Source organism: Dipodomys merriami, unplaced genomic scaffold (assembly GCF_024711535.1).
Source record: "Dipodomys merriami isolate MVZ:Mamm:240054 unplaced genomic scaffold, mDipMer1.0.p SCAF_8, whole genome shotgun sequence".
In the NCBI taxonomy this organism is placed as follows: Eukaryota; Metazoa; Chordata; class Mammalia; order Rodentia; family Heteromyidae; genus Dipodomys; species Dipodomys merriami.
Window position 1 is genome coordinate 53,215,186 of NW_027206401.1, and position 25,705 is coordinate 53,240,890.

The 25,705-nt window shown below is 45.3% G+C and overlaps 1 protein-coding gene across 4 annotated transcripts in view; it reads right to left on the reverse strand.

Annotated features, from left to right (window-relative positions):
- Col19a1 (collagen type XIX alpha 1 chain) overlaps positions 1-25,705 on the reverse strand; it is a 218,753-nt gene that overhangs the window by 57,812 nt on the left and 135,236 nt on the right. For all 4 annotated transcript variants that reach the window (XM_070010079.1, XM_070010078.1, XM_070010080.1 and 1 more), the window contains 2 exons: positions 15,078-15,131; positions 4,128-4,181 (listed from right to left, as the gene is read on the reverse strand). In XM_070010079.1, the coding sequence (XP_069866180.1) occupies positions 4,128-4,181; positions 15,078-15,131 (108 nt within the window). The remainder of the gene's footprint in view (positions 1-4,127; positions 4,182-15,077; positions 15,132-25,705) is intronic.

The window sequence follows — 25,705 nt, forward strand, 5'->3', positions numbered from 1 at the left end:
TTGTGCTCCCTCAGCTGGCTTTGAACTGAAAACCTCAGATCTCGGCTCTTAAAAGGCCAGGATTACAGCTGTGAACCAACAGCATCCAGATTTATTTTCTAAATGCTTCCATGTAATTCTAATATACCACTGGGATTTTGAAGAGCTGGGGAATCACACAGGTTCCAGCAAGAATCTGTGAGAAAACAATGCAAGGGAATTTGCAATGTGATGACTTGATGACACATGAAAAATGTATTTTGAAAACAATTACTTTAACCCAGAGTTGATGTGTTTGAGTACAGTTGGGTTCACTCTTCTAGCTATTTCTATGCCGACTTTCTGTTAGTTTATTTTATGCATTGAGTCTTTTCCTTGTTTACAAACTTTTAGAGCCTTCCTTCCTATGAAGTTCTCCATAGATTCTTCTGGACTATGTATTGGGAGGACGAGAAAATGGCCATGCCATTGTCTTTTTTAAATTCCACTTAAGATTCTGAAGCAATTAGAGAAGATTTTGAGCAATCGAGAAAGGCCCTCAGAGTCTGACAAACACCTGTTTCTGGGAATCAGATTTCTCAGGGGTGAGGTCTTGAGAATTCCTCAGTAGCACATGCTTCCTGAGGAAGAGTGCAAGCAGAAGCCAGCTGTTTTGTTTCAAGAAATGCACCGTCATTTAAATGCCTTAAACGTGTCGCCACCCTCCCCCTGGCTCAGCTGTGCCCTGGGACATGTGCCCCACTGGTCTGGGCAGCCTGTGGGACAGGCTGTGCCCCCCCAGCCCCGCCAGCCCGCATGTCCAGGAGTGATGGCTGGGACGCAAGGCCATGTATGCCAAAGTGCTGGGTTCCAAGACTTCGCCTCCACACACTGGCAGCAAAATCTAAGACACAGAAGTGACTGACAGTGCTACACAATCACTTTTAGATCTTTTCTCGGAGTATCAAAGCAAGCTTTTATTTTCCAGAATTGTGCGTGCGTGCGTGTGTGTGTGTGTGTGTGTGTGTGTGTGTGTGTGTGTATGTGTGTGTCTGCATACCTGTGTACTGATAACGAGGCTTGAATTGAAATTTGAGGTATTCTGAAAACACGATTTAGGCATTCTGTCAGTCCTATGCACAAGTCATCAGCATTGATTTTGCTCTAATACTGTTAGGGAAGCAGGGACAGGGACTAAGCTGACTGAGAAAATCTCTGGATGGGGCCCAGGCTCTTAGACTGCAGAGCAGAGCAGAACAACACTGTGCAGCCTAACAACCCAGAGGCCACAGCCAGAGACACAGCAGGGGGATACAGGCACACCTCTGCAACACTGCTGCTCAAGCGATGTGATTTGTTTTTGCAAGATCGTGTGTGTGTGTGTGTGTGTGTGTGTGTGTATGTGTACATGCGTGTGTGCACATGTGCGCACACGCATACGCACTCAGTCCTAGGGCTTGAACTCAGGACCTGGACACTGTCCTTTAGCTTTTTCACTCAAGACTAGCACTCTACCATTTGAGCCACAGCTCCACTTCCAGCTTTTTGGTGGTTAATTGGAGATAAGAATCTCATGGGCTTTTTTGTCCAAGCTATCTTCAAACCACAATTCTCAGCTCTCAGTCTCCTGAGTAGCTAGGATTGCAGGTGCCTGGCATCAAATGCTCTTCTGGTCAACACTGGACAAGTGGCCACTAGGACTGCTTGCTGGGCTGACACCCCACAGGTAAACCTGCTTTCCCCAGCCAGGGCCTAAGGGCTGCTCGCTGCATCTTCAGGGGAGGAGCAGGCTGGAGCTGATGCTTCTCTGGGAAGCAACAATGCAGATTGGGGCACCTGTCGACTGTGAAAGGCAGTGCTATAAACTGCTTTGTGTGGCGGAGAGGTAAGTCTAGCTTTTTTATTCCGCACATCCAAAACTGAACATAAAAAACACACACATAGAATATTCTAGACCACACTCCTTAGTCTGCCTGTCTACCTGTCTGTCTTCCTCTCCTTAAAATGCTGCTGCCAGTATTGAGGCTTGAGCTCAGGGTTTGGGTGCTGCACTTCAGCTTTTTGCTCAAGGCTGGTTTTCTACCATCTGAGTGACAGTTCCACATCCAGTTTTTTTGATTGTCATGGACTTTCTTTCCAGGGATGCTTCAACCTAGGAGACTCAGATCTCAGCCTCCTGAGTAGCTAGGATTGCAGGCATGAGCCAAGAGCTCCTGGTTGATTTTAAATTGATGCACCTCTAATTACCTACATTGTTACGTTGACATTAATTTGATAAACAAAGAATTGGAATTTTTGTGTTAATTATCTTGCTATTGATTATTGTGGCTCTCCAGCTTCCTTGAAACCTGAGCTAGAATACTGCACCTTTGAGATTTGTTAAGAGATATGCAGCAGTAGTGACATGAAGCAAAAAGAAAGGGGGGACTGATGAGGAAACAGAGAAAGAGGGGTGACTACTGAGGAGACAGAGAGACGGGGACTGCTGAGGATACATGGAGAGGAGGACTGCCAAGGAGACTGAGGAGGGGGCTGTCTCCACTTTTCACTGTGGCACGGGGTATTGGTGATGACCTGCTGTTTGTCTGTCCACTGAACAGAGTCCCCCCAGATCAGCCTGAGTGTCCTCTTGGGCAAGCCCATGCCCCTTGGGCCAGTTCATGCCCCTGGGGGTCAGTCCTGTGTCCCCTGGGATCAGCCCCCATGTCCCCTCGGGTCATTCCAAGTGTCCCCTCAGGTCAGACCCCTGTGTCCCCTCGGGTCAGTCCCAGTGTCCCCTTGGGTCAGCCCCCTGTGTCCCCTCGGGTCAGTCCCAGTGTCCCCTCAGGTCAGCCCCCGTGTTCCCTCAGGTCAGTCCCAGTGTCCCCTCGGGTCAGCCCCCGTGTCCCCTCGGGTCAGCCCCCCGTGTCCCCTTGGGTCAGCCCCCCATGACCCCTCAGGTCAGTCCCAGTGTCCCCTTGGGTCAGCCCCCATGTCCCCTCAGATCAGTCCCCCGTGTCCCCTCCGGACAGCCCCCCGTGTCCCCTCGGGTCAGTCCCAGTGTCCCCTCGGGTCAGCCCCCATGTCCCCTCAGGCCAGCCCATGCCCCTCGGGTCAGTCCCCGTGTCCCCTCGGGTCAGTCCCAGTGTCCCCTCGGGTCAGCCCCCCGTGTCCTCTTAGGTCAGTCCCAGTGTCCCCTCAGGTCAGTCCCAGTGTCCCCTCGGGTCAGCCCCCATGCCCCCTCAGATCAGTCCCCCGTGTTTCCTCCGGTCAGCCCCCCGTGTCCCCTCGGGTCAGTCCCAGTGTCCCCTCGGGTCAGCCCCCATGTCCCCTCAGGCCAGCCCATGCCCCTCGGGTCAGCCCCCGTGTCCCCTCGGGCCCCCTCGGGCAGCCCCCATGCACTGGGCACTGGAGGATGACCCTCTCAATGACACCCTGAAGTCCTTGAGTGGGATGAGGTTTCCACACTGGCATTCAGGGTGCTTTCCCTGTCGGCCATCCACCAATCCAGCAGGGATGAAGACCGCAGGAGTTGATGCTGCTTTCACCCAGAGCAGCTGGGATGGGAGCCTGTGCCTGACACTAGTAACTTTGGTAAGAATTCTATTTCTTGACTCTCACCCGGAGCTTCAGGATGGCCAGCAATATTTCTCTGCCTTTAGAGAACCTAGAAAAAGCCATTTTTAGGGATAGAAGCAACTTATTTGCATTAGCAAACATGCAGGTAAACTTTGTTTTTGCCCACCAGTGGGCACCTGTGGCTTACATCCATAATCCTAGCTACTCAGGATGCTGAGATCTGAGGATCATGGTTTGGAGCCAACCCAGGCAGAAAATGCTGTGAGACTCTTATCTCCAAATAACCAGCAAAAAAAGCATTGGCTCAAGTAGTAGAGCACCAGCCATGTGTCACAAAGGTAAGCAAGAGCAGAATTCAAGCTTCAGTACCAGCACTAAATAATATAAAAATGAAAATAGAAATAAAACTCCAGGTTTATAACAACATGTTGAGTAAAATATTTTAAAATCATTTATATCCAGAGACAGCTTTCAATATGGGAAGATATTGAGTACATATGATCATGTCTGAGAAATTAGGCATTAATAAGGCTCCCCCCACCCCACCCCGCAAAGGCAGAATCACATACAATCTCTCTGTATACAAGATGCAGGAAACAAAGAAGTCAAACCTTGTTAAAATAGCTGCCAAAGGTCTGCTGTATTCCTTGTAAACCAGGAGGTCCCTGTGCAAGAAACAAAGCAAAGATAAATGTATAAGCATATGTCAAACAAACTTCTATTTAAATAATGTATCCAAAAACTCTCCAAGTCAAAGAGACAAAAAGAAAAAAGAAAAACCATAAAAAACTTATAAAAAAGAGAAGAGTCAATTAAGTCAAACACTCTAATTAATGGACATCAAGGTATAGTCAGGTTCATAAAGGCTTTTCTAGAACAAATCTTACATGAGTCCAAAGAAAGAATTACACGAGTCCAAAGAAAGAACTTGTTGGAATCTGGAACATTCTGTGAGGAGGTTAATCTTCAGCAAATTTTTTTTTTTTTGGTTGGCCTTGGGGCTTGAACTCTGGGCCTGGGCGCTGTCCCTCAGCTCTTCAGCTCAAGGCCAGCGCTCTACCACTTGAGCTACAGTGCCACTTCTGATTTTTCTGGTGGTTATTGGAGATAGGAGTCTCACGGTCTCTCCTGCCCGGGCTGGCTTTGAACCGTGATCCTCAGATCTCAGCCTCCTGAGTAGCTAGGATTACAGGCGTGAGCTACCAGCACCCGGCTCAGCAAATTTTTATTGGAAGACTGCACCCAAGAGACTTGGGAGGGAGAAGGTTTAGCTTTCTTTTGTTTTGGGCCAATCTTGCAGGACTCTGATGAACACAGTATAGAAGTGTCGAACTTAGACTTTAATCTTGAATTTGCATGTGGACTTTGGGGGTGGGAGAACGATGTCTGCTGAAACCCCAGAATTTAGCATTTCAGTACTGGCTGGCTTTTGTAGCCCTGGAAACTCTATAGCATTGTGCTGAGCTGGCTGTCAGGGAAGAGGAAAGAAAGACCACTTGTCTGGATTGAAGGCCTCCAGGAAGGGAGAGAGAGGAGAGTTTTCCAGGTTTTTAGGATGATACATTGGGAAGAGGACCACAAAAAACAAAACAAAACAAAAACCCCACAGAGCCTAGCATTATTTAAGATCAAGTAGATTGAATCAAGATCTATTCAGCTGTCCCAGAAAAGAGAGAGAAAACTTCCTCCAGGCCTTGAGGAGGAGAGAGAGTAGGACAGAAGACAGAATATGGTACAGGCAAAGTCCCTCACAGTTTATTTTGGAAGATAAGAGGATGAATGAACAAAATAAATAGCATCATTATGCCAAGATTAATCTCTTTGAAAAGGGAATTATGATGGGCTGGGAAGATGGCTCAGTGGTAGAATGCTTGCCTTGCATGCATGAGGCCCTGGGTTCGATTCCTTAGCACCACGTAAGCAGAAAAAGCTGGAAGTGGCGCTGTGGCTCAAGTGGTAGAGTGCTAGCCTTGAGCTGAAGAGCTGAGGGACAGCACCCAGACCCAGATTTCAGGACCCATGAGCAACCAAAAAAAAAGGAGGGGAGGAGGGGAATTATGGGCTTGAAAAGTGAAGAAAATGGAGGAAGGAGCACTTGCTAGTTTCATTCCTTGCTACAGGCAACCCCTAGGTCTATAGGAAACAATCAACATGGGCCCACATTTACACCAAGTGTTTCTCAGAAAGACTGTGGCTAATGAACTCTTGTCACAAGAAGCCTTGGCACTGTGCCACTGACACAAGAGACACGGGGTGAGAGGTCAGTGCCTGGCATGGGGGACAGCACCCAGCATGGGGGACAGTGCCGGCATAAGGGGACGGTGCCCAGCACCGGCTGCTTCAACTCCTGGGCAAATAAATCATGGGACTTCCAGGTAGTGGAGCTGGCTGTGATTGGAAAGACAATCAACAATGAAATAAAAACAGCTAATGTCAGAAAAGAAGTCTCACAGTATTTTGGACTTTATATATTTTCCACATGTCTTTCCCATCAGCATCTTAAGTCTGTTTGGATGAATTAATAAGGAAAGCAATCGTTGAGCTGTTAATTTTTCTTTCGTTCCTAGTCAAGATCATGGGAGTTAGTAACTTTCTTGTGAAACTCAGGAGACATAAGTTTCATATGATTTGGTCCTGCAAATATACAAGCAGAGGAAGAACTTTGACAGTATGGGTGGAAACAACAGGAGATAGCAGAGGAGATGGCTAGGCCTGGCAGGCTCTCTTTGAGCGCTGTGGGTGATAAGGCCCAGACAAAGAACCGTGATGGGGTGGGCCAGTTTAGCATCACAGACATTTTTTCTAGTGAAACCTGAGAGCTTTAGTTGTTGGGCCTCTAAATATAGCGGAACAATCCATAATCCAGAATAGAGCAGAGAAATCAATCACAGAATGACAGGCAGTAAGTCTTTGGTGCGGCACACCAGGCATTCCATCATGGCTTTGTTTGTGTTCACTTATTAAATCCTTGTAGCGATGCCACGAGGAATTGTTATTTCTAAGATGAAGAGAAATGAGTTTAACAATTAAGTGGGCCAAGGTTGTGCCATGGGCTGAATGGCAAAGACAGCACCATGGCACTGGTTCTACTAGTTTCACGTGAAGGCACACATCCAGGTTAAAGCCACATCTGCAGTGGACACGCAGCATGTGTTTCATGGTCTACTCACCATGCCAAAAGCTTTCACATCAAAAGCAGTGCACTAAGTACTCTAATAAGCCAGTACTGTAGTTGGTGCAGGAGGGGAGGAAATGAGCACTTTGCTTCAGAGTTAACTGGTGGAAGTCTCCAATGTTTGCAAACCTCTGATCTCCGGGCATCATGCCTTCTCTCCACCAATGGTCGGGCCTGAGCATTCCCCCAGCACCGTGGGGTTCACGATACACCTGTGCACACACTGAGAGAGCACTGGTCCAGAACATGAGGGGTGAATGAGGGGATTCACAAAGGGGCTCTGGGAGGCAGTGGGGGAAAAGCAGTAACAGGTGATCCAGAACGCATGGCCCAGAGAATGCATCCATGTGAACAAGAGATACGAGCGAAGAGCAAGAGCTGTAGGGGGTGGTCAACTCCGCAGCGCTGGGTTGAATTGGGCCTGGGACTTTGGGGATGGTTATTAACCCACTGAGTGGAGCAGTGTCCCAACATGGAATTCACTCCTCATCCACAACCTGGCCTTGCTTTTGAGTTTAATCTTGGGGGCTTGAGGGAGTGTGGCTCTCTGTGCAGCTGCTCCCTCGGACATAGCCTACTCTACAAAGCCAGGAGATAGAAGAGCATGAACATTATTCGGACACCTAGGAGATTGATGTGCCCACAAAAGGGACCTCTGGATTTCATAGGATCTGTTCTGCGAGTCACAAAATAGTGCTCTGAGGGTTTCATCTGAAGTGGGGCGCTACTTAGTCAGACAATGAGCATTTATGATGACATTTCATTCTGTTACAAATACTTCAGGTACCATAAATCCCAAGAGATTTACAGCTAAGAATCCACCTGCAAGTAGTTCTTGACACAAACTCTCTCAGAGGTCTCATAGTCCATGAGTCAACTCTGAGAAAGGAGAAGTTAAAAACGTGTGGTATGTGATGGGTCCCCTGGGCAACAAGGTGTGAGAGGCGTTCCAGACAGATGAGCCACCCTGTTCTCTGAGGTCTGCACTGAAAGGACCCATTTTAGAAAAGAAAAAATATCCCAGTGTCTTCTCTTAAGCCACAGAAGTCGTGGCTGCACAGGTCTGTGGGTGGGATGGTTGTTTTCTTGTTTGGATTGGGTGTGACTGTCACCCGGTGTGGGGGGTCCTGGGGTGTCTCCATTGCACATTGTGGGTGGGATGGTTGTTTTCTTGTTTGGATTGGGTGTGACTGTCACCTGGTGTGGAGGTCCCAGTGTGTTTCCACTGCATGTTGTTGGTGGGGTGGCTCTAAAGTTTTCTCTTCTTTGGGTTGGGTGTAACTGACACCAAACGTGGGGATCCCAGAATGTCTCTACTGCACACTGTCAGTGGATGGCTCTGTTTTCTCTTGTTTGGATTAGTTGTGACCGTCACCTGGTGTAGGGGTCCTGGGGTGTCTCCACTGCACAGGTCTGTGGGTGGGATGGCTGTTTTCTTGTTTGGATTGGGTGTGACTGTCACTCGGTTGGGGGTCCTGGGGTGTCTCCACTGCACAGGTCTGTGGGTGGGATGGCTGTTTTCTTGTTTGGATTGGGTGTAACTGTCACTCGGTTGGGGGTCCTGGGGTGTCTCCACTGCACAGGTCTGTGGGTGGGGTGGCTGTTTTCTTGTTTGGATTGGGTGTGACTGTCACTCGGTTGGGGGTCCTGGGGTGTCTCCACTGCACAGGTCTGTGGGTGGGATGGCTGTTTTCTTGTTTGGATTGGGTGTGACTGTCACTCGGTTGGGGGTCCTGGGGTGTCTCCACTGCACAGAGCAGCCTGTTGCACTGGAGTGAATGTGAGCTGCATGCAGCATGGGAAGTCGGCTGCTCACCAGCGGTGAGAGTAGGATGTCAGATATACTTGGCTAGAGATGTGGCTTGTGCCTCTAGCGCAGCGACTCAAGAGATGGAGACTAGGAAGAGGTGAGTTTGAGGCCAACCCGACAGAAAAAGCCATGGGATGCCACCTGAACAGAAGAGGCTGGGTGTGGTGGCGGGCACCTGCCACCTCAGTTACAGCTGTAAGTGAAAGAGGAGAGCTGAGGGCCAGGAGGGCTCAGACACAAGTGAAGAACTCTCTCCAGACCAAAGCAAAAAGGACTAAGGGCACCATTCAGAGGCAGATTATACAACGACAGGTCCTCACTAGGTGAGGACTGCTCTGGCTGCAGATTTTCAAAGTTTCTCTATGCTTTCTTAGTCCTGGCTTAGCTGCATTGCAGTTTTCAGCCCATTCACTGTTGTCATGAACTGCACCTGGGCACCAGTGCGTCGGGTCTCATTGCCCGCTGCTTACTCACCCTCACCCCTAAACCCTCTTCCCTAGCTTTCCTCTTAACAGCATTTTAAATTCCTCTTGACATTTCTTTTCTTTTCCTCCTCCTCCTTTGTGTGTGTGTGTGTGTGTGTGTGTGTGTGTGTGTGTATACATATGTGTGTATATATACATATATAAAGTTGCAACAACAAACTTTCCAAAACATGCTAAAAAATAGCTTTGCTTTAAGAACAGATAGGAAGTTAGTTACTGGAAAGGCATTTGGGTTCACTTTAAAGAAATATTTCCAATATTCTAAGGGGCTAGTAGCAAAGGTGGAGGTAATTATTTTTTTCTTTGGTATTAAAAGGTTAATTAGGAAGCCTAAACTGAGTGCAGAAGCAAAGCAGGAGTAGGAGGAGCACACATCAGCACTGACTTTCTGTTGTGTATCCCATCTGACACAGCTTTACACTAATAACACACTTACACCACTAGCTCTGTCAGGTGAAGTGAAAACTTCCCAGAGACAGAGCCTTCCAGCCCCTTGTGCCTGCCCCCACCAGGGCCACGGCTCTGCACCCGTTAACCAACAGCAAAGCTTCAGCCAGTTCTAGTCAGAGAGAGTGGAGGGGGTTTGGACTGTATATTCCTCAAACTCTCCTCTGTGGCTTCCAGGAAAGTGCTGTCACTGGTACTGGACCTGTCTGCATGTGGCCTGTACTGAGCTGTGTAACTGAGTGAACTTGAACATAGAGTTTATGGTTGTAAGACTGAGCAAATACTCAACATGTGACCTGATTGTTTCCCAAGATTGCACAGTCCCTGGCTGGTCATTGTGAAAAAGGAGTAGAATGTGCCTGGGCAGTAATGGCAGTCAATGGGTATAATTAACCACTTCATAAAAGCAGATTTGCTAAGTTATGTTCATACACGTTTAACCTTTTGCATACCACTGTGTAACAAGATCATTCTGAAGCTACTTCTTTTTCCCAGCTATCCACCTAACTAGTATTACCTTACTGTATTTGTGAGAGAACAGGACTTCCTGACAGATGTTTTTCATGGCATGCTGGCTAGGAAAATGTTTTCTCCCCTAATGCTGTTGTGCTCATCCAGCCCTAAAATACTTCATTCTCATCTCTCTTCAAGTATGTCCTGTTGTGGTCCAGCCGGCCGGCCAGCAAGGACATGTAGAAATAAATGGTGTGCATCCAGTGTTATCTGCAAAAGACCACTGTGCCTTGCCTCAGGATGGACTGCGTCCTGCCTCTTGTCCACCCTGGGCCTCCAGTAGCAGGAGGACGTTAGCTTGCAGGCCCCGCCTCTCCTCAACACATTTTCTGTTCACTGTACTGAGTCTCTCTATTCCTCTCCTCTTCTCCCCCCCTGCCGTGCTGGGGATTGAACTCAGGGACTGCACACTGTCCCTTGGCTTTTCTGCGCAAGGCTGGTGCCCTACCACTTGAGCCACAGTTCCACTTCAAGCTTTCTTTTCTGGGTAACCAGAGATAAGCATCTCATGAGCCTTTTTTCTTTTCTTTTTTTCTTTCTTTCTTCCTTTCTTTTGTTCTTTATTCTTCCTTCCTTCCTTCCTTCCCTCCCTCCTTCCTTTCTTCCTTTCTTCCTATCTTTCTTTCTCTCGTTCTCTCTTTCTTTCTTTCTTTCTTTCTTTCTTTCTTTCTTTCTTTCTTTCTTTCTTTCTTTCTTTCTTCCTTTCTCTTCCTTCCTCCCCTCCCTTCCAAGGCTAGCTTAGAACCAGGACCCTCAGATCTCAGTTTCCTGAGTAGCTAGGATGACCGGCATGAGCCACCAGTGCCTGGCTTCCATACTGCTTTTAAGAACAGCAGCTTAGATACAACCTGGCCTATGGCTGAGTGAAGGTAAAAGTCCTGTTACAGAGCCAGAATGGACAAAAATCTCAGGAAGTCAGAAAATGCCTATAATTGCCTATTGCCTCTGTTCATGGAGATCAAGAGATGTCATTAGGAAACAGAATCCAACGCCACTTTTGAAATCTCAGCCTCTGCCTCCCACACACGTCTCAGCGTCCACTCAGTGGACACAGGGGGGCTGGAATCTCAGCTATGTTGACAACAGCTGTTTTGTCTGGGGCTGTAAACCCAGGAGGGACAAGTGGCAATAAAAATAATTAGCTGGTCATATCTCCAATTCTTAAGTCTTCCGTGTTTATAATGTAAAATCTGAGGATACCATCTTGTTTTTAATAAGAAGTGAAAGTACTACTCCCATTGACTCGAGTCAGTGGCAGGGTCATTTTCTCTGAGGATATTATCTTGAAAGTTCATGGCCTTTAGTCATTTAATAAACCTAGGGTCCTGCTATAAGGAAAACTAGAAACAAAAGCTCTAATCATATCACGAAAGAAGGTCAGGAGTGTGCACTGGAACCCTATCAAGACACGATTAGCCTCAAACATGCATACAATCACACACAGGACATTTTAATAGAGGTCATCTACTTTTTTCTTGAGTCTAAAATGTATTTAGAATACTGACTTGTGCTGGGCAGTGGTTAGCTAATTTTTGTAATCCTACCCACTTAGGAGGGAGATCTCAGGATTGAAGTCCAAATACAGTCAAGGCAGGATTTAAGACTCTTATCTCCAATGCACCACCAAAAAGCCAGAAATGGAGCTGTGGCTCAAGTGGTAGAGACCAGCCTAGAGCTGAAAAGCTCAGGGACAGTGCCCAGACCCTGAATTCAAGCCCAGTACCAGCACAAAAAGGAAAATGAGGGAGAACTAAGAAGACAGTATGTATTTTCTACAATATTGCTTGCACATTTCACTGTGCATTAATGCTGCAGACTCCTGCCAGGGCTTGTGGGTCCTGGGCATTCAGAGGCCCAGGAGCTCAAAACGATTTTCTCCTTAACCATCTAACAAGCTGATGATATTCTATGTGCATTCTACCACAAGATAGCTAGAAAATGCCACAACCCTGAAAAATAAAATGGTGTTGGTTTATAAATTAAGCCTCAAACACAGAACAATGTCCCCAACTGCAACAGTCCTACAGGCCGTTCTCTGCCCTGCAGTTCTCAAGTCTGACACCAGGGGGTGCCACCATCCCACATTGTACCAGCCTGGAATCTTTTCAACCAAATCTGTGACATTCAAACTGCAGCCAGGAGACGGTGCACAAAAACAATACTAGAAAAAGACAATGAAAAGCCTCACCTGCAATAGGAAGAAATAATAGCACATCTTACAATAAATGTGGTTTTTAATGAACACTCCTCACAGAGATAATGGATTGGAAGTTAAGGCATGCACAGCCTCCCTCCTGTAATGCAGTCAACCTATCTCATCTCCAGCAGCTTCCCCTTCACCAAAGCAAGCACTGTGATCAGAGCTAAGGCATTGCAAGTCCTGAGATGTTCTAGCTCTTGTCATAATACAGAAATTAATGAGACTTTTTAGAAAAGTTTCTTTTATTAGAGTGCAAAGCATAGGAGGTAGAGATTTAGAGAGTATCTTAATTAATGAAATACCATAGCTCAGCTCATAGATAATCACACCCCACAAGCAAGAAAGAGACCCTAAACCTGAAGGAGAAAAAAAAATGGTCCTTGAGTTATTCAAATTCAGTGTTATTCATTATTATTGTGTGCATGCATGCATGCATGTGTGTGCAGTCCTAGGAATTAAACTCAGGGCCTTGATGATAATCTTGAGCTTTTTTGCTCAAGGCTAGCTAGTTCTCTATGACTTGAGCTACAGCTCCACTTCTGGCTTTTTTGGTGGTTTATGGGAGACAAGAGTCTCATGGACTCTTGCCTGGGCTGGCTTCTAACCATGATCCTCACATCTCAGCCTCTTGAGAAGCTAGGGTTACAGGAGTAAGCCACCCACCAATGTCATGGCTAGTTGGAAATTTTAAAGCTCTTCAAGTAGGATTTACATATATAGAATAAGTATTTCATATTTAGAGGGTTCACTTAGGGAATCCATGGATAAACATTCCAATTTTTGTCAACTGGATTTTGAGAAATTTGTAAAGGTGAAAAATGTTGGTGATTTCTATTGGACATGTCAGACAATCGTCTTCTGGCTAAAATGTTAATGAGTGTTTAAAACACTTGCAGAGGCTTTGCACACAGAAGGGACGTTCTCAGCATACTTGGCATGGGGAAGGTCGCGCTGTTATTTCTAACTTACAGAGAAGGTCAGGGAGGCAGGCAAATGTCCAGGGGAATGATCCAGAAGGGCCCTCAAAGGGATTCATTTTCTTACCACCATCACATACTTTCTCGTTGTCCTAGGCTAGGACAATGCCATAAATTGCCATCTAAAATTCAAATGATTCTTTGTGTAGGATCCCAGTCACATCATAAACAGACAGTTGCTACTTACCTGGGTCTAAGAGGTCAGCTAGGTTCAGGGATCAAGTCCTGGGTCTTATTTCTAGAATCCTTAGTTATGTAGTCTTGAGCACGTTTTGTGGTATCTCTAAGCACCACACACCCAATTATAAAGTGAGAACAATTTCTGCTTGTCCAGAGAGTTCTGAGGGTTTCATGAACCACTGGACGTACCTAACACAGAATGAGGCCTGGGGATAAATGCACTCAGCTTTAGTCCATGCCTTTTCTGAACATTATGTCTTTCCTAAGCAAGTTGCTTTCTGCCCTATATTCTGATTTCTTTTCAAGGGTCTCATTAATCTGCAACATCTCTCCTTAATGTTTCTCCCAGATGTTATGTGTTGCAGATGCAATTTCCAAATATGGGAAAGGTGCTTGGAGGTGGGGCTTTGGGAAGTGATTAGGTTAGATGACTTCATGGGAGTGAAGTATCGTGAAGCAGTTTGTGTTTCCCTGAGCAGGCCTGCTCTGCTGGCCCAGAGACCCCACAGCATGCCACTAGGTCCCAGGAGGGCACTGACCTCCTGGGCTGGCCAGGTGGATAAGGGACTAGTTTTATAAAGTGCCTACTCTGTGCAATCAGCCACATCCACAGAAAACAGACTTGCAGGAAGAGATGCAGGAAGTATTTGGGAGAATCTGGGAGGCTTTCCTTCTGTATAGACAAGTTCTGCTTTTTAACAGAAAAGTGGATTGATATTTCAGAAAATACATTTAACATTGGGGCTTGTAGCCTGCCCTGTAGCCACTTTATTTGTTCCTTAATTCCAAGCATTCTGATTACGAATAATTTTATTATATGCAGATTACATTTGTGTAAATGGCAACTAAGCCTTCCCTAAATCCAAAAATTTTCCCTAAAGATGAAATTTCTATTAGATAGTGGAGAGCTAATTTTGAGTAATATATCTATATTTCTATGTATATCTAGTTATATGTGTAAAATTATAGTTACAAATATATATAATCTTTCATGAAACTGACTCAAAGACAACTTAAAATTATTTTGGTAAATATTCTCTTATTTTTGTTCCATAGGACAGTTAATATTTCATGCATTGTCCTCTCTCTGTTTCTCTCTCTCTCTCTCTCTCTCTCTCTCTCTCTCTCTCTCTCTCTCTTACACACACACACACACACACACACACACACACAAACAGACACACACACACCTTATTAGTTAATGGAAAGTTGTAGAAAGTTTTTTTTTGCAAACAACTTGGCTTTTTGGTACAGAAATTTCTTAAGAAAGCGGGAAACTATAAATCTGGCCTCATAACAAAGAATTACAAGATTGTTGAAGCTTTTTAATTACTTTGAATTGCTTTAGGCCCTGAGAGACTTTCCAGTTCAGTTCCATTTCTTTTCATCTTTATTCACACTCCCCTAAATGACAGCATGCCTTTGATTTAGAGAACACTTCCCAATCCCCAAGGGAACAGTGCTCTCCTGAGGCCCTGGAGAAAGTCACGCTGGGAACAAAGCCTCTGAGCCTCCAGAGAGCTGCCTTTCCTTGCTGTCTTCCAGCTATTCTAAGTTTTATCTCTCTAAGCTTCCCTCAACATGAACTGCTCTATACATGGTGTTAAAATTAGGAAATGTTTCCTCGTTGGAAGCACACAGTATCTAATTCCTATCTGTAGGAACGTGGGAAGCTCTCCATCAAGCCAATTTTGTAGATGGTTCTGAAGAGCAGTCCCTAGGGAACACAGAAACAGGCACAGACTCAGGCATGGCCACTCCATACTTTACTCACGGGGGGTCCTGGGGGTCCCGGCTTTCCTGGGGGTCCTGTTTTGCCTCGTCTTCCCTAGAAAAAGAAGAAAACATAATAAATTCACTGGTTTAATTTCATTTTAATATGTACAACAATATTTGTGGCAATATGGAAGATAGCAAAAAAAAAAAAAAAAAGAAACACACACAAGTTAAAGCAAAACCATTCCAAAGGCCATAGGGCTCAGAAACATGAATGAACTGTACAAGTTATGGACAGATCTTCACGTCCACGGTGAAGAATAAAGAGATCTTGTCTTTTGTGGGAAGTTCCATCCAGTACAAAGCATCTGAAAGGTGACCCCAAGCCAGCATTTTAGCTGCTAAATCGGTGCCTTCAGATGAAATAGGACATACAATATGCACTAAAAAAATTAATGTGATTTCTCAAAGAGGCATGTGCTCTTTTAATTTCCTAGGAGTTAGCTGAGCATGTACTTGTGTGATAAACATTCTGGATCTTAAATTACTGGTTTAGAACCTCTGGGGTTAGGGCAAAGATGCTGCCTTTTAGAAATACTCCAACTAGGGCTGGGAAGTTGGCTCAGTGGTAGAGTGCTTGCTTTGCATGCATGAAGCCCTGGGTTCAATTCCTCAGCACCACATAAGCAGAAAAGGCTGGAAGTGGTACTCTGCTCAAGTAGGTAGAGTGTTAGCCTTGAGCTGAAGAGCTGAGGGACAATGCCCAGGCCCAGAGTTCAGGCGCCACGACCGACAAAAAGAAAAGAAAAGAAAAGAAAAGAAATACTCCAAGTAAATCCCATACCCAGCAAAGTTTGGAAGTGTTGTGCTAGAGACTTCATTATACATTATGTCTAAGGTATGTTAACCAGCGTTTTTCTTTCCTTTGGATAAATGAACCCAGAATACATAATGTCATGCACTAGGATTCATCTTTTTTTAATCTTAACTAATCCAAGTTCACAACCAACTAAATTCCAATTGTAAGAATAGGGAAATAGACTGTGGTAACCTGTTTAAGTAACTGTTATTTTGTTTTTGTTGGTCGAGGGGCTTGAACTCTGCAAGGAGTTGTCCCTGAGCTCTTCAGCTCAAAGCTAGTGCTCTTACCATTTGAGCCACAGCACCACTTCCAGTTTTCTGAGTGGCTTATTGGCGATAAGAGTCTCACGGACTTTCCTACCCAGTGTGGCTTTGAACTGGTACCCTTAGATCTCAGCCTCCTGAGTAGCTAGGATTGTAGGAATGAGCCACCGGCACCCAGCTTAAGTAACTGTTATTTAAGAACATTTTGTTTAGTTATTTGTTATGAAGTCTTTTTCCAAACTTGGAAGGTAAGCTTAGTTTAAAAGCATACATTTTGAATGAGAAGCATTTATTACTGAGCACATGTTTCCTAAATATTGTAATTTTATTTCATGGTTAGTAATCACATTTGATTATCACTTTGATAGAACATTTATACACAATTAATTCTCAGTGATACTTAAACTGTCTTTTCTATAGATTTTTCCTTTGAGAAGTACAAATATACACACAGAAAGGCTCCCTTCATTCACTGGCTTCCTTGCTCTAAAAGTGCCAGGTAAAGATGCAAGTTATGTGGGTAGGGACACTGATCAAGATACATTGGATTCATAAAGTGACATGATGAACTGAAACTCCTATGTACAACTACTTAAAAATAACAGATAATAATTTTGAAGTTATATGCATGCTTACAACTACTTAAAAATAACAGATAATAATTTCAAAGTTATATGCATGCTTACCTTTTTCAATTCTTGAAGTCTACATTTTTGGAAAAATCAGTCTTTTGGGTCTTTTAGTAAATATAAGTTCAATTAGCCTTTGAGGCCTAATCAGTGATAAAGGTTTACTCAGAAGATAGAAGCACTGTAATTTATTAATTCATAAGAGAACAAAGAAAAAACGCATGTATCTAAGGAGGGGGTCTTCTTCCATTAACTATGTGTCAAGTAGAGTTAGAGGGTTAAGTCTGGTTGTGTACCCCTATCTTCAAAGGACACAGACAGACAAACAACTATTCCAAGTTTATAACCAACAAAAAACAGATATTGATTTAGGCAAGGAGTGGAGGAAAATAATGAGGCTGTCGATCCAGTTTTATCACTGAGTTAATGTTGATGACACACCGGGTGTCAGATATTGCAAGAAAACATGGAACCATGATTTGGAGGAAGAACAAAACTACCCGTCTCAGCATGAAGGCAGAGCTCCCAGATTCCTGTGCGTCTGTACCAGTGCACACCAGTGCCAGCCTCACCACTGCTGGAGGCTGCTGCAGATCCATTTTTCTTTTTAGGCTTGCACTCAGGGCCTTGAGCGCTCATTCAGCTATCTGCTCGGGACTGGCACCTCACCACCAGTGGAGCCACACCTCCACTTCTGGCTTATTGCTGGTTAACTGGAAATAAAGGTCTCTTGGATTTGTATGACTTGGCTGGCTTTGAACCTCCATCCTCAAATCTCAGTCTCTTGAACAGCTGGGATTATAGGTGTGAGCTGTCAGTGCCCCTGCTCCCCACCATGAACCCAAGTAAAGTACTTGGATTGTTACTTTAATATATATTTATGTTAAACAGCTTTACCCAGCACCAATTTTCAGTTTAAATTTGGTTTCCCTGAAGCAGACTTGAACGCATTTTGAAACATCCTTTACAGAGCTCTGTCCTGGAATGGGGAGGGTGGTCTGGGACTTCGAATCCAGGCCTCGGAGCTTGTAGGGGGGAGTGCTCAGAGCCTGGGGGAAGCCTTGGAGCCTGGGGAGGGTGTCAGGGCCTGGGGAGGAGGGACCTCAGAGTCAGGGGGGGGCACAGAGCTGGGGGGAGGCCTTGGAACCTGGGGAGGGCCTTGGAGTCTGGGGGGGCTTGGAGCTGAAGAAGGCCTGGGGGGAGGGGCGAGGAGAGAAGGGGGAGAGGAGGACTGGGAGCAATCCCCATGGCAGGCGAGGGCAGCTGGGGCCATGGACCTCGTAGTCCTGGCTCACCCTGATAGCGTGGTCCCCCCACCGGGAGAGACACCCCCTGGGGTGAACTGTCTCATCTGTGCAGTCTCCTGTTCCTCCAAAGACCTTTTCACTAGGAAGCGGAGCTGCTGCTCACAGCGCAGAATGCTAGCCCTGAGTGAAAATGCTCAGGGACAGTTCCAAGGCCCTCGGTTCAAGCCTTAGGACTGGCATTTAAAAAAAATAATGAACAAAAGACCTTTTCATTTACAAACATTACAGAAAAAAAAAGCTGACTTAATACTAATTGTAACTTTTTGGCTGGGTAAGTTTTCTTATTTAAGTAGTCATGACACCCAGGAAATAGGCCCTTACTCTTGTTCTTGGTCTTTCCTCTACGATGAAGCTCAAGTTGCTCATTTTGAGGCGTCGTCTGTGGGTCTCTGCGGTGTGTCCGCTAGGCTGTGGGGCGATGGAGGGCACAAAGCCTGGATGACAGCTGAGCTGGGACAGGCTGTTCTCCGGGGCCATTTGTTCTAAAGCAACTCTGATGAATTAATCGGCACAAAGCTCCAAATGTAGGCACTGGCTAAGCCAACTCTTTCCTAAAACTGGCACAAAGCACAGAACAGACTGACCCTGATGAGCTCCCTCGGAAACCTCGCAGCGCTCAACAGTAGAGTTTCCTGTCTGGCATCAGGGAAAGGTCATTAAGAACAATTTGATCTCAGCCCTGTGGTCTTGGGCCTGACCTGCATCAGAACCCTGCTAAGAGTTTCTGGTTGAGAAGGCCTGGGATGAGACCCGAGAATCTGCATTTCCTACAAGTCAGGAAATCCTGCAGAACTCCTGTGCCTCACAAACAAGGTTCAGAACCAAAGAGTTAGGTTGGTTTGTGATGATGTGGAACTTTTGAGAAAATATTCACTGTCAAGTTGAGAAGTGCCCAGACGAGAATCTCTGCCATATCATGACAAGATTTCTGTTATAAAGTCCTGTTCATACTTTGCCACAGGTTTCTTGAAGGAATGGTTAATAAAGAAAGCCTTACCACACACTCTCTGATTAGAAAAATAATGGAAAATAACACATGTTGACAAGGACAGCAAATTGCAATTCGGTACCTTGTTGGTTGGATTCTAAAATGATACAGTGAATGTAGCAAATACCAGTTTCTCAGAAAATGAGAAGTAGAACACTATATGATCTGGAAACACAGTTAGAGACCTCAGGTCCGCAGGACTCAGAGGCTGCTTTCCAGCCTGCGCTCCTTCCCTCCAGCCTGCAGGGCTCTAACAGCCGGATGCAGAGGGCGGCGCCACCTCCTACCCATCCCTCTCCCCATGCACTGTCCTTCATAGCTGTGTCTGCCGTAAAGAGGTATCTGCCTAAACAACTAGTAGTATGGGGGAGATTAGCCAAAAATTTACATCCTATCTTTCCTCCCCTTTGGAGGCCTAGGACACCTGCAATAACTATGGTATTTTTGAGACTTACAGAGACATAAACCAACAAACTATCGTCCACTAGGTTTCACAGTGTCCTGTCCCTGACCACTGGAGTTGTCCTAAAGGTGACAGGCACTCCTCGATGTAGAGGTGACGATCATTGCTGGATACAGAGGTTATGGCCCCTGCTGCAGCCAACTCCAATTTGCTCTTTGAGTCACTTCTCTTTGAATCGTGTCTCCCTGCGGGCATAGGTACCAACAGACCACTCAGAACCAGCCCTGAGATGAGCACGGCTGAGGTGTGGGCTGCTGTGTCCGGGACCCTGCTCAGTTCCTCTCCTGCCTGATCCTGGGGCCACCACCTGACCCTCAAAGGTGTTGGCATGAGGAAGTTAGCAGACCTGCCCTCTTCCATGTGGCCACACTGAGCCAAGGCCTCCTCACTGCTCTGAGTCTCTGTGGGCCGCTGTGGTGCAGGCAAATAAGTCGGGCTCATTGGGACTCCACAGTCAGGTCTCTGGTAAATTAAAGCAGAGTCAAGAAGAGATATCAATCAGCCCAACCACATTCACACAGCACTGCTCTCAAGATCTAGAGAAGGAACCAATGAAAAAATGGGTTGGGAATGCGGCTTGCCTTGCATGAAGGAAGCCCTGGGTTTGATTCCTCAGTATCACCTAAACCAAAAACACCAGAAGTGGCACTGTGGCTCAAGTAGTAGAGTGCTAGCCTTGAGCAAAAGAAGCTCGGGTTCAGTGCCCAGGCCCTGAGTTCAAGCATCAGGATGGACCAAAAAAAAAGCCATCAATAGACAGTGGAAAAACAAAATGTATACACACACAGAGGGAATGTTATTCAGTCTTAAAAAGGACTGAAGTTCTGTCTCATGGTACACCATGGAAGAAACCTGAGGACATTGTATAAAATACACCAGCCATAGGAAAACAAACACTGTATTATTCCATTTATACGAGGGGTCTATAGTATTTGAATTCACAGTCAGACACCAGGTGGCTGTTCCCGGTACTTGGAGGAGGAGTGAAGGGAGGTGACCAGCGGGCAGCTTCTGGTATCTGAAGCTGGAGACACCTGAGTGCACTTAGCACTGATAAACCGCAAAGTTAGAAATACACATGACAAAGTTTATGGTGTGTGTGCACAATGAAAATCCACCACAATGTCTGGCACTTGGTGACAGCAACAAATGCTAATGCCTTCCCTCCCTGCCTTCTCCCACTTTCTCTCTGATTTTTCCATTTTTTTCATATGAAGTATTTGATAATGTCTTACAAAACCTTCTAAAAATTTTATACTCTGAAAGAGTTCACTTAACTCACTGTGATTTGTGCCAGTCCTGGGGCTTGAACTCGGAGCCTACATGCGGTCCCTGAGCTTTATTGCTCATGGCGAGCACTTGAGCCACAGGTTCACTTCTGGATTTTTGCTGGTTATTTGGAGATAAAAGTTTCATGGACTTTCTTGCCCAGTGTGGCTTTGAACTGTGAACCTCAGATCATAGCCTAAGTGGCTAGGGTTACAGGTGTGAGCCACCAGTCCCCTGCTGAGGGTTCTCGATGCTCTATCTGGTGTCATCAGTACCTTGTGGTACATGCATTTTTCCGAAGTATGTTATATTCAATAGAATTTTTTAAAAAATGAAACCAAGAGGCTCTCACAATAGATAATTTTATTTAAACGAGTCAGTGACTTTATGCAGTGCATTTGCTACGTTCAAGGCTATAGAGTATACTATTATCAGGAAGAGGAAACTGAGCAATCCCTATTTCAGGAAATGTCATCCACAAGCTTCCACAACAAGAGAGAACATGACCTCTCCAGGATGACGTGCAACCATGGAGCACATGCACCCTAAATTAGATGCAGGAGTCATAAACACACGGCCCCTGGGAGCATTAGCAGAGAAGATGGTAAGTGCTGGGCACTTGGTACTTATCTGACAGATGGTCTGGTTGCTGCTGAGAGCAGTGATGAGGATGCGGGTGAGGCATGGATGGAATGCGGCCCCCAACCCACAGAATGAAGCAAGTGTCTAACCAGTGTCTGCATGGCATGGGCCTGTGGACACAGCCGGCTTCCTCCACCATCCCCGGCTCCCTCCTCTACCATTCCCCACTCCCTCCACCATCCCCCTCCCTCCTCCACCATTCCCACTCCCACACACCCAGCATCAGTTCTGCCTGAGCCAGGCTGCAAGGAAATGTCAGGGAAGAGGAGACAGGGCTTTGACTGGCACCTGCAGCTGAGCTCCGGGTGTTCATTACGCAGAAACACAGGACAGATGATCTGGGAAATATAGGGCTCTTTTCTTACATCGTGAAACAGAAGTAAGATTTCTGATGTTTTCAAGGCTTACTATATTTTCAAATGTATGATATATGTGAAAAACAGCATATGTGAGAAATCAATGACACATGCAGGAAATACACCGTATTCTAAGTGAATTTTTATATCTTTTTTTTGGGGGGGGAGGGGTCGTGGGGCTTGAATGCTGGGCCTGGGCACTGTCCCTCAGCTCTTCAGCTCAAGGCTAGCACTCTACCACTACAGCCACAGCACCACTTCCAGTTTTCTGAGTGGTTTATTGGAGGTAAGAGTCTTACAGCCTTTCCTGCCCAGGCTGGCTTTGAACTGCAATCCTCAGATCTCAGCCTCCTGAGTAGCTAGGATGATAAACGTGAGCCACTGGCACCAAGAAATTTTTAAATCTTAATGGGTATTTAAAAGTGCATCAATGAGGGCTGGGAAGTTGGCTCAGTGGTAGAGTGCTTGCCTTGCATGCATGAAGCCTTGGGTTTGATTCCTCAGCGCCACATAAGCAGAAAAAAGACGGAAGTGACACTGTGGCTCAAGTGATAGGACACTAGCCCTGAGCTGAATTGCTGAGGGACAATGCCCAGGCCCAGAGTTTAGGCCCCACAACTGACAAACAAATAAGCAAAAAAGTACATCAATGACAGCAATGCCAAGTGGCATAGAGGGCCAGCCTGGTGGTCTGTGAGGTGTGGGGCCAGGCATGGCTCCATACAGGCCGTCTGGAACAGGCTCGGAGCTGGGGAGTACCAATCCACACTGCTGCCTTGAGTCTGGGTTAGGCTCTTAACATTTCCAAATCTTTCGAGAATTTCTCCATGTTCTTTACCCTTTCCTTGTTTCTTTTGATTTTTCCTTTCCCTTTCTTTTGACTCATTTTCTTTCCTTTCCTTTCCCCCCTTTTGTTTCCCCATCTTTTCTCTGCAAGGACCCTCAAAGTCAACAACATGGCTTTTCAAATCAGATTAGTTTTTGTGGCATTGCTGCCTAACTTCCCTTCCACTCAGCCACAACTGAGTAAATGATGATGCTGCATTAACACAGAATTACAGGCTTTGGTGTAAACATTCAAATCATTCACAATTAAGATAATTGTTCTTTCCTATTATAGTTTGCTTTTTAAGAGTCTTTAATTATCTGTAAGTAGTTGTATAAAGGGGTTTCAGTTCAACAGGTCAGTTTATGAGTATAATGCATCCTGATCCCTGTCACCCTTCCATCCTTCTTCCACATCACTCCCAACCCTATCTCTCCCCCCTCAAGTTAAGAAATGGTTCCATGTTCACAAGTGTGCACTGAATATTACAACTGCATTTTCCCACCTTCCTCTCTTCATTTATCTCCCTCCACCACAATCTGTTTGTAATTGATATAAAATTTGTACATGTTTATGTGAGACAGTATGGTGATTTTATTCATATGCACAATGTGTAATGATCAAGTCAGTGTTGTTAGCATGTCCATTTTTTAGACCTTTACTGTTTCTGTGTGTTAGAGGCCTGGTCTTCCAGTTATTTAGGGATCTGAGATGAGTTGCAGTAGGTTCACCCCTCCCATCTAATGCCATTTTGGTCTGGAAGCAGTGCCTCTCTCCCTGTTCTTCCTCCTGTCCTAGCCTCTAGGAATCCCTATTCTAGTTTGTTTAAAAAAATAAAATCTATGTTTGAACTTTCACAATGAGTAAGAAAAAGTGGTATGCTGGTTTTCTCAAAGCCGTGTGTGTGTGTGTGTGTGTGTGTGTGCGCGCGCGCACGTGCGCTGGTCCTGGGACTGAACTCAGAACTCAAGAGTCTAGGCACTGTCTTAGGAGAGCTTTTCTGATCAAGACTGCCACTTGATCCACAACTCTGCATCTGGATTTTTCTGGCTAACTAGAGATAAAAGTCTCACAGAGTTATCCACCTAGACTTTCTTCCAACCATGACTGTCAGATCTCAGCCTCCTGAGTAATTAGGCTGACAAGCATGAGCCACCAGCATCTGTCTCTCTATTTATATATGTGTAAAACATTTTTCACCTTACATTTATATGTTACTGAATAGAATATCTGTTTTTCTTGCAGAAAAATGGATCTTATCTCCCAGGAGGGATAAAAGAGAAAGTAAGACCTATTTCATCTTTCACCAAGAACTATGGTTTAAAAAAAAAAACTGGTACAAGGACATCAATAATTCAGCACACTTGTACTCTCAGTGGGGAAAATGTTCTTGAAACCTGTCAGGATGAATTTTCCCAGGAAAGACCTAATTAGCACTGTCTGAGGCACTTGCCATCACACTGAGAAAACACCACTCCCTGTGGACAGCGTGGTGAAATGGATTTCAAACATTCACCACTCTTGGTGGATGTACGACTAATGAGAAACCTATCAGTTGACTGGTCTAACTCACGTCAAAGACCTTAAAGGGGGAAAACGGATGATTAAACTCACACAGAGAAATACGCAAATACAATTATAATCTCATTTGTATTATGATCAGCCAATAACTTAAGAGTACTTGAGTCCACAGTTTAAACATTTCTTGATATAGGACCCGCCAGCTTCTAGTGGCTCACACCTGGAACCCTAGCTATTCAGCTGGCTGAAGATGGAGATTTGAAGCCAGCTGAGGCAGGAAAGTTCATGAGACTCTTATCTCTAACTAACTATCCCCAAATCGGAAGTGGAGCTATGGCACTAATCCTGAGCAAAAACCTGCTTAGGGACAGCACCCAGCACCTGAGGCCCCATGAGCAACCCCCCATATATATTTATATATAGCCATATAAATAAATATATATGGGGCATATATACATATATATATATTTATATGACCAAGCAGGGTGCTGGTAGTTCATGCCTGTAGTCATAGCTACTCAGAAGGCTAAATATGAGAACTGAAATTCAGAGCTAGCTCAGGGAGACAGATCCCTGAGACTCATATGGTCTTGAGTTCAAGCCTGCGTACCAATATACATACATACAGACAGACAGACAGACAGACAGACAGACAGACAGACACACACACACACACACACACACACACACACACACACACACACACACACATATAGGATCCAATCTTCTGAAGACATTCTGGGATAACCAGAGTCTCAAATGCATCCTCTTAAAGAGGGTAATGGCAGAGGGAGAAAACCCTCAAGCTTGCATCATGGCTGAGAAACAAGTAACTGAAAATACATAGAACTGTCAAGAAGCTTATGCCACTATAATCCCCCTTAAATATTGTAAGATTCTCTAGATCAAAATTCCCAAAGCACATATTAAAGAAACCTGATTTATATCCATCAGGACATATGCACATAAATTTTATTTGATGTCAAAACTTCCAGGGACAAAAAATATCCAAGCACTTGTTATAAAATTTTAACCACTGCACATGGCAATATTCACATCCCTATTGCAATGTTTAGGCTCCAGGTGATGAAACTTTAAATCCTTCAGAATCTTGTATTTGAAATACAAGACGCTGGAATCAATCGCAATCGAAGCTTTAGTGAGAACACACCTGCCAGTGAGGATCACAAAGAGCTGGGGAAACAGACGACAGAAACTCTCCTTTCAATGACAAATATCTGCACGAATGTTCTGTGCAGACTGTATGCTGGTTGCTGGAGACTAAGGAAAGAATACACATAGTCCTTGCTTTTGAACAGCTTACAGTATTTAGTATTATAGGTACTTAAATATCTGTTTCACACAAAACTTACTGCTGGCCAGGCTCATGCCTGTCATCCTAGCTACTCAGGAGGCTGAGCTCTGAGGATCATGGTTCAAAGCCAGTCTGGGCAGGAAAGTCTATGAGATATTTATCTCCAATGAGCCACCAAAAAGCCTTAATTGGAGCTGTGGCTCAAGTGGTAGAGCACCAGCCTTGAGCCTAAAAGCTAAGAGAGT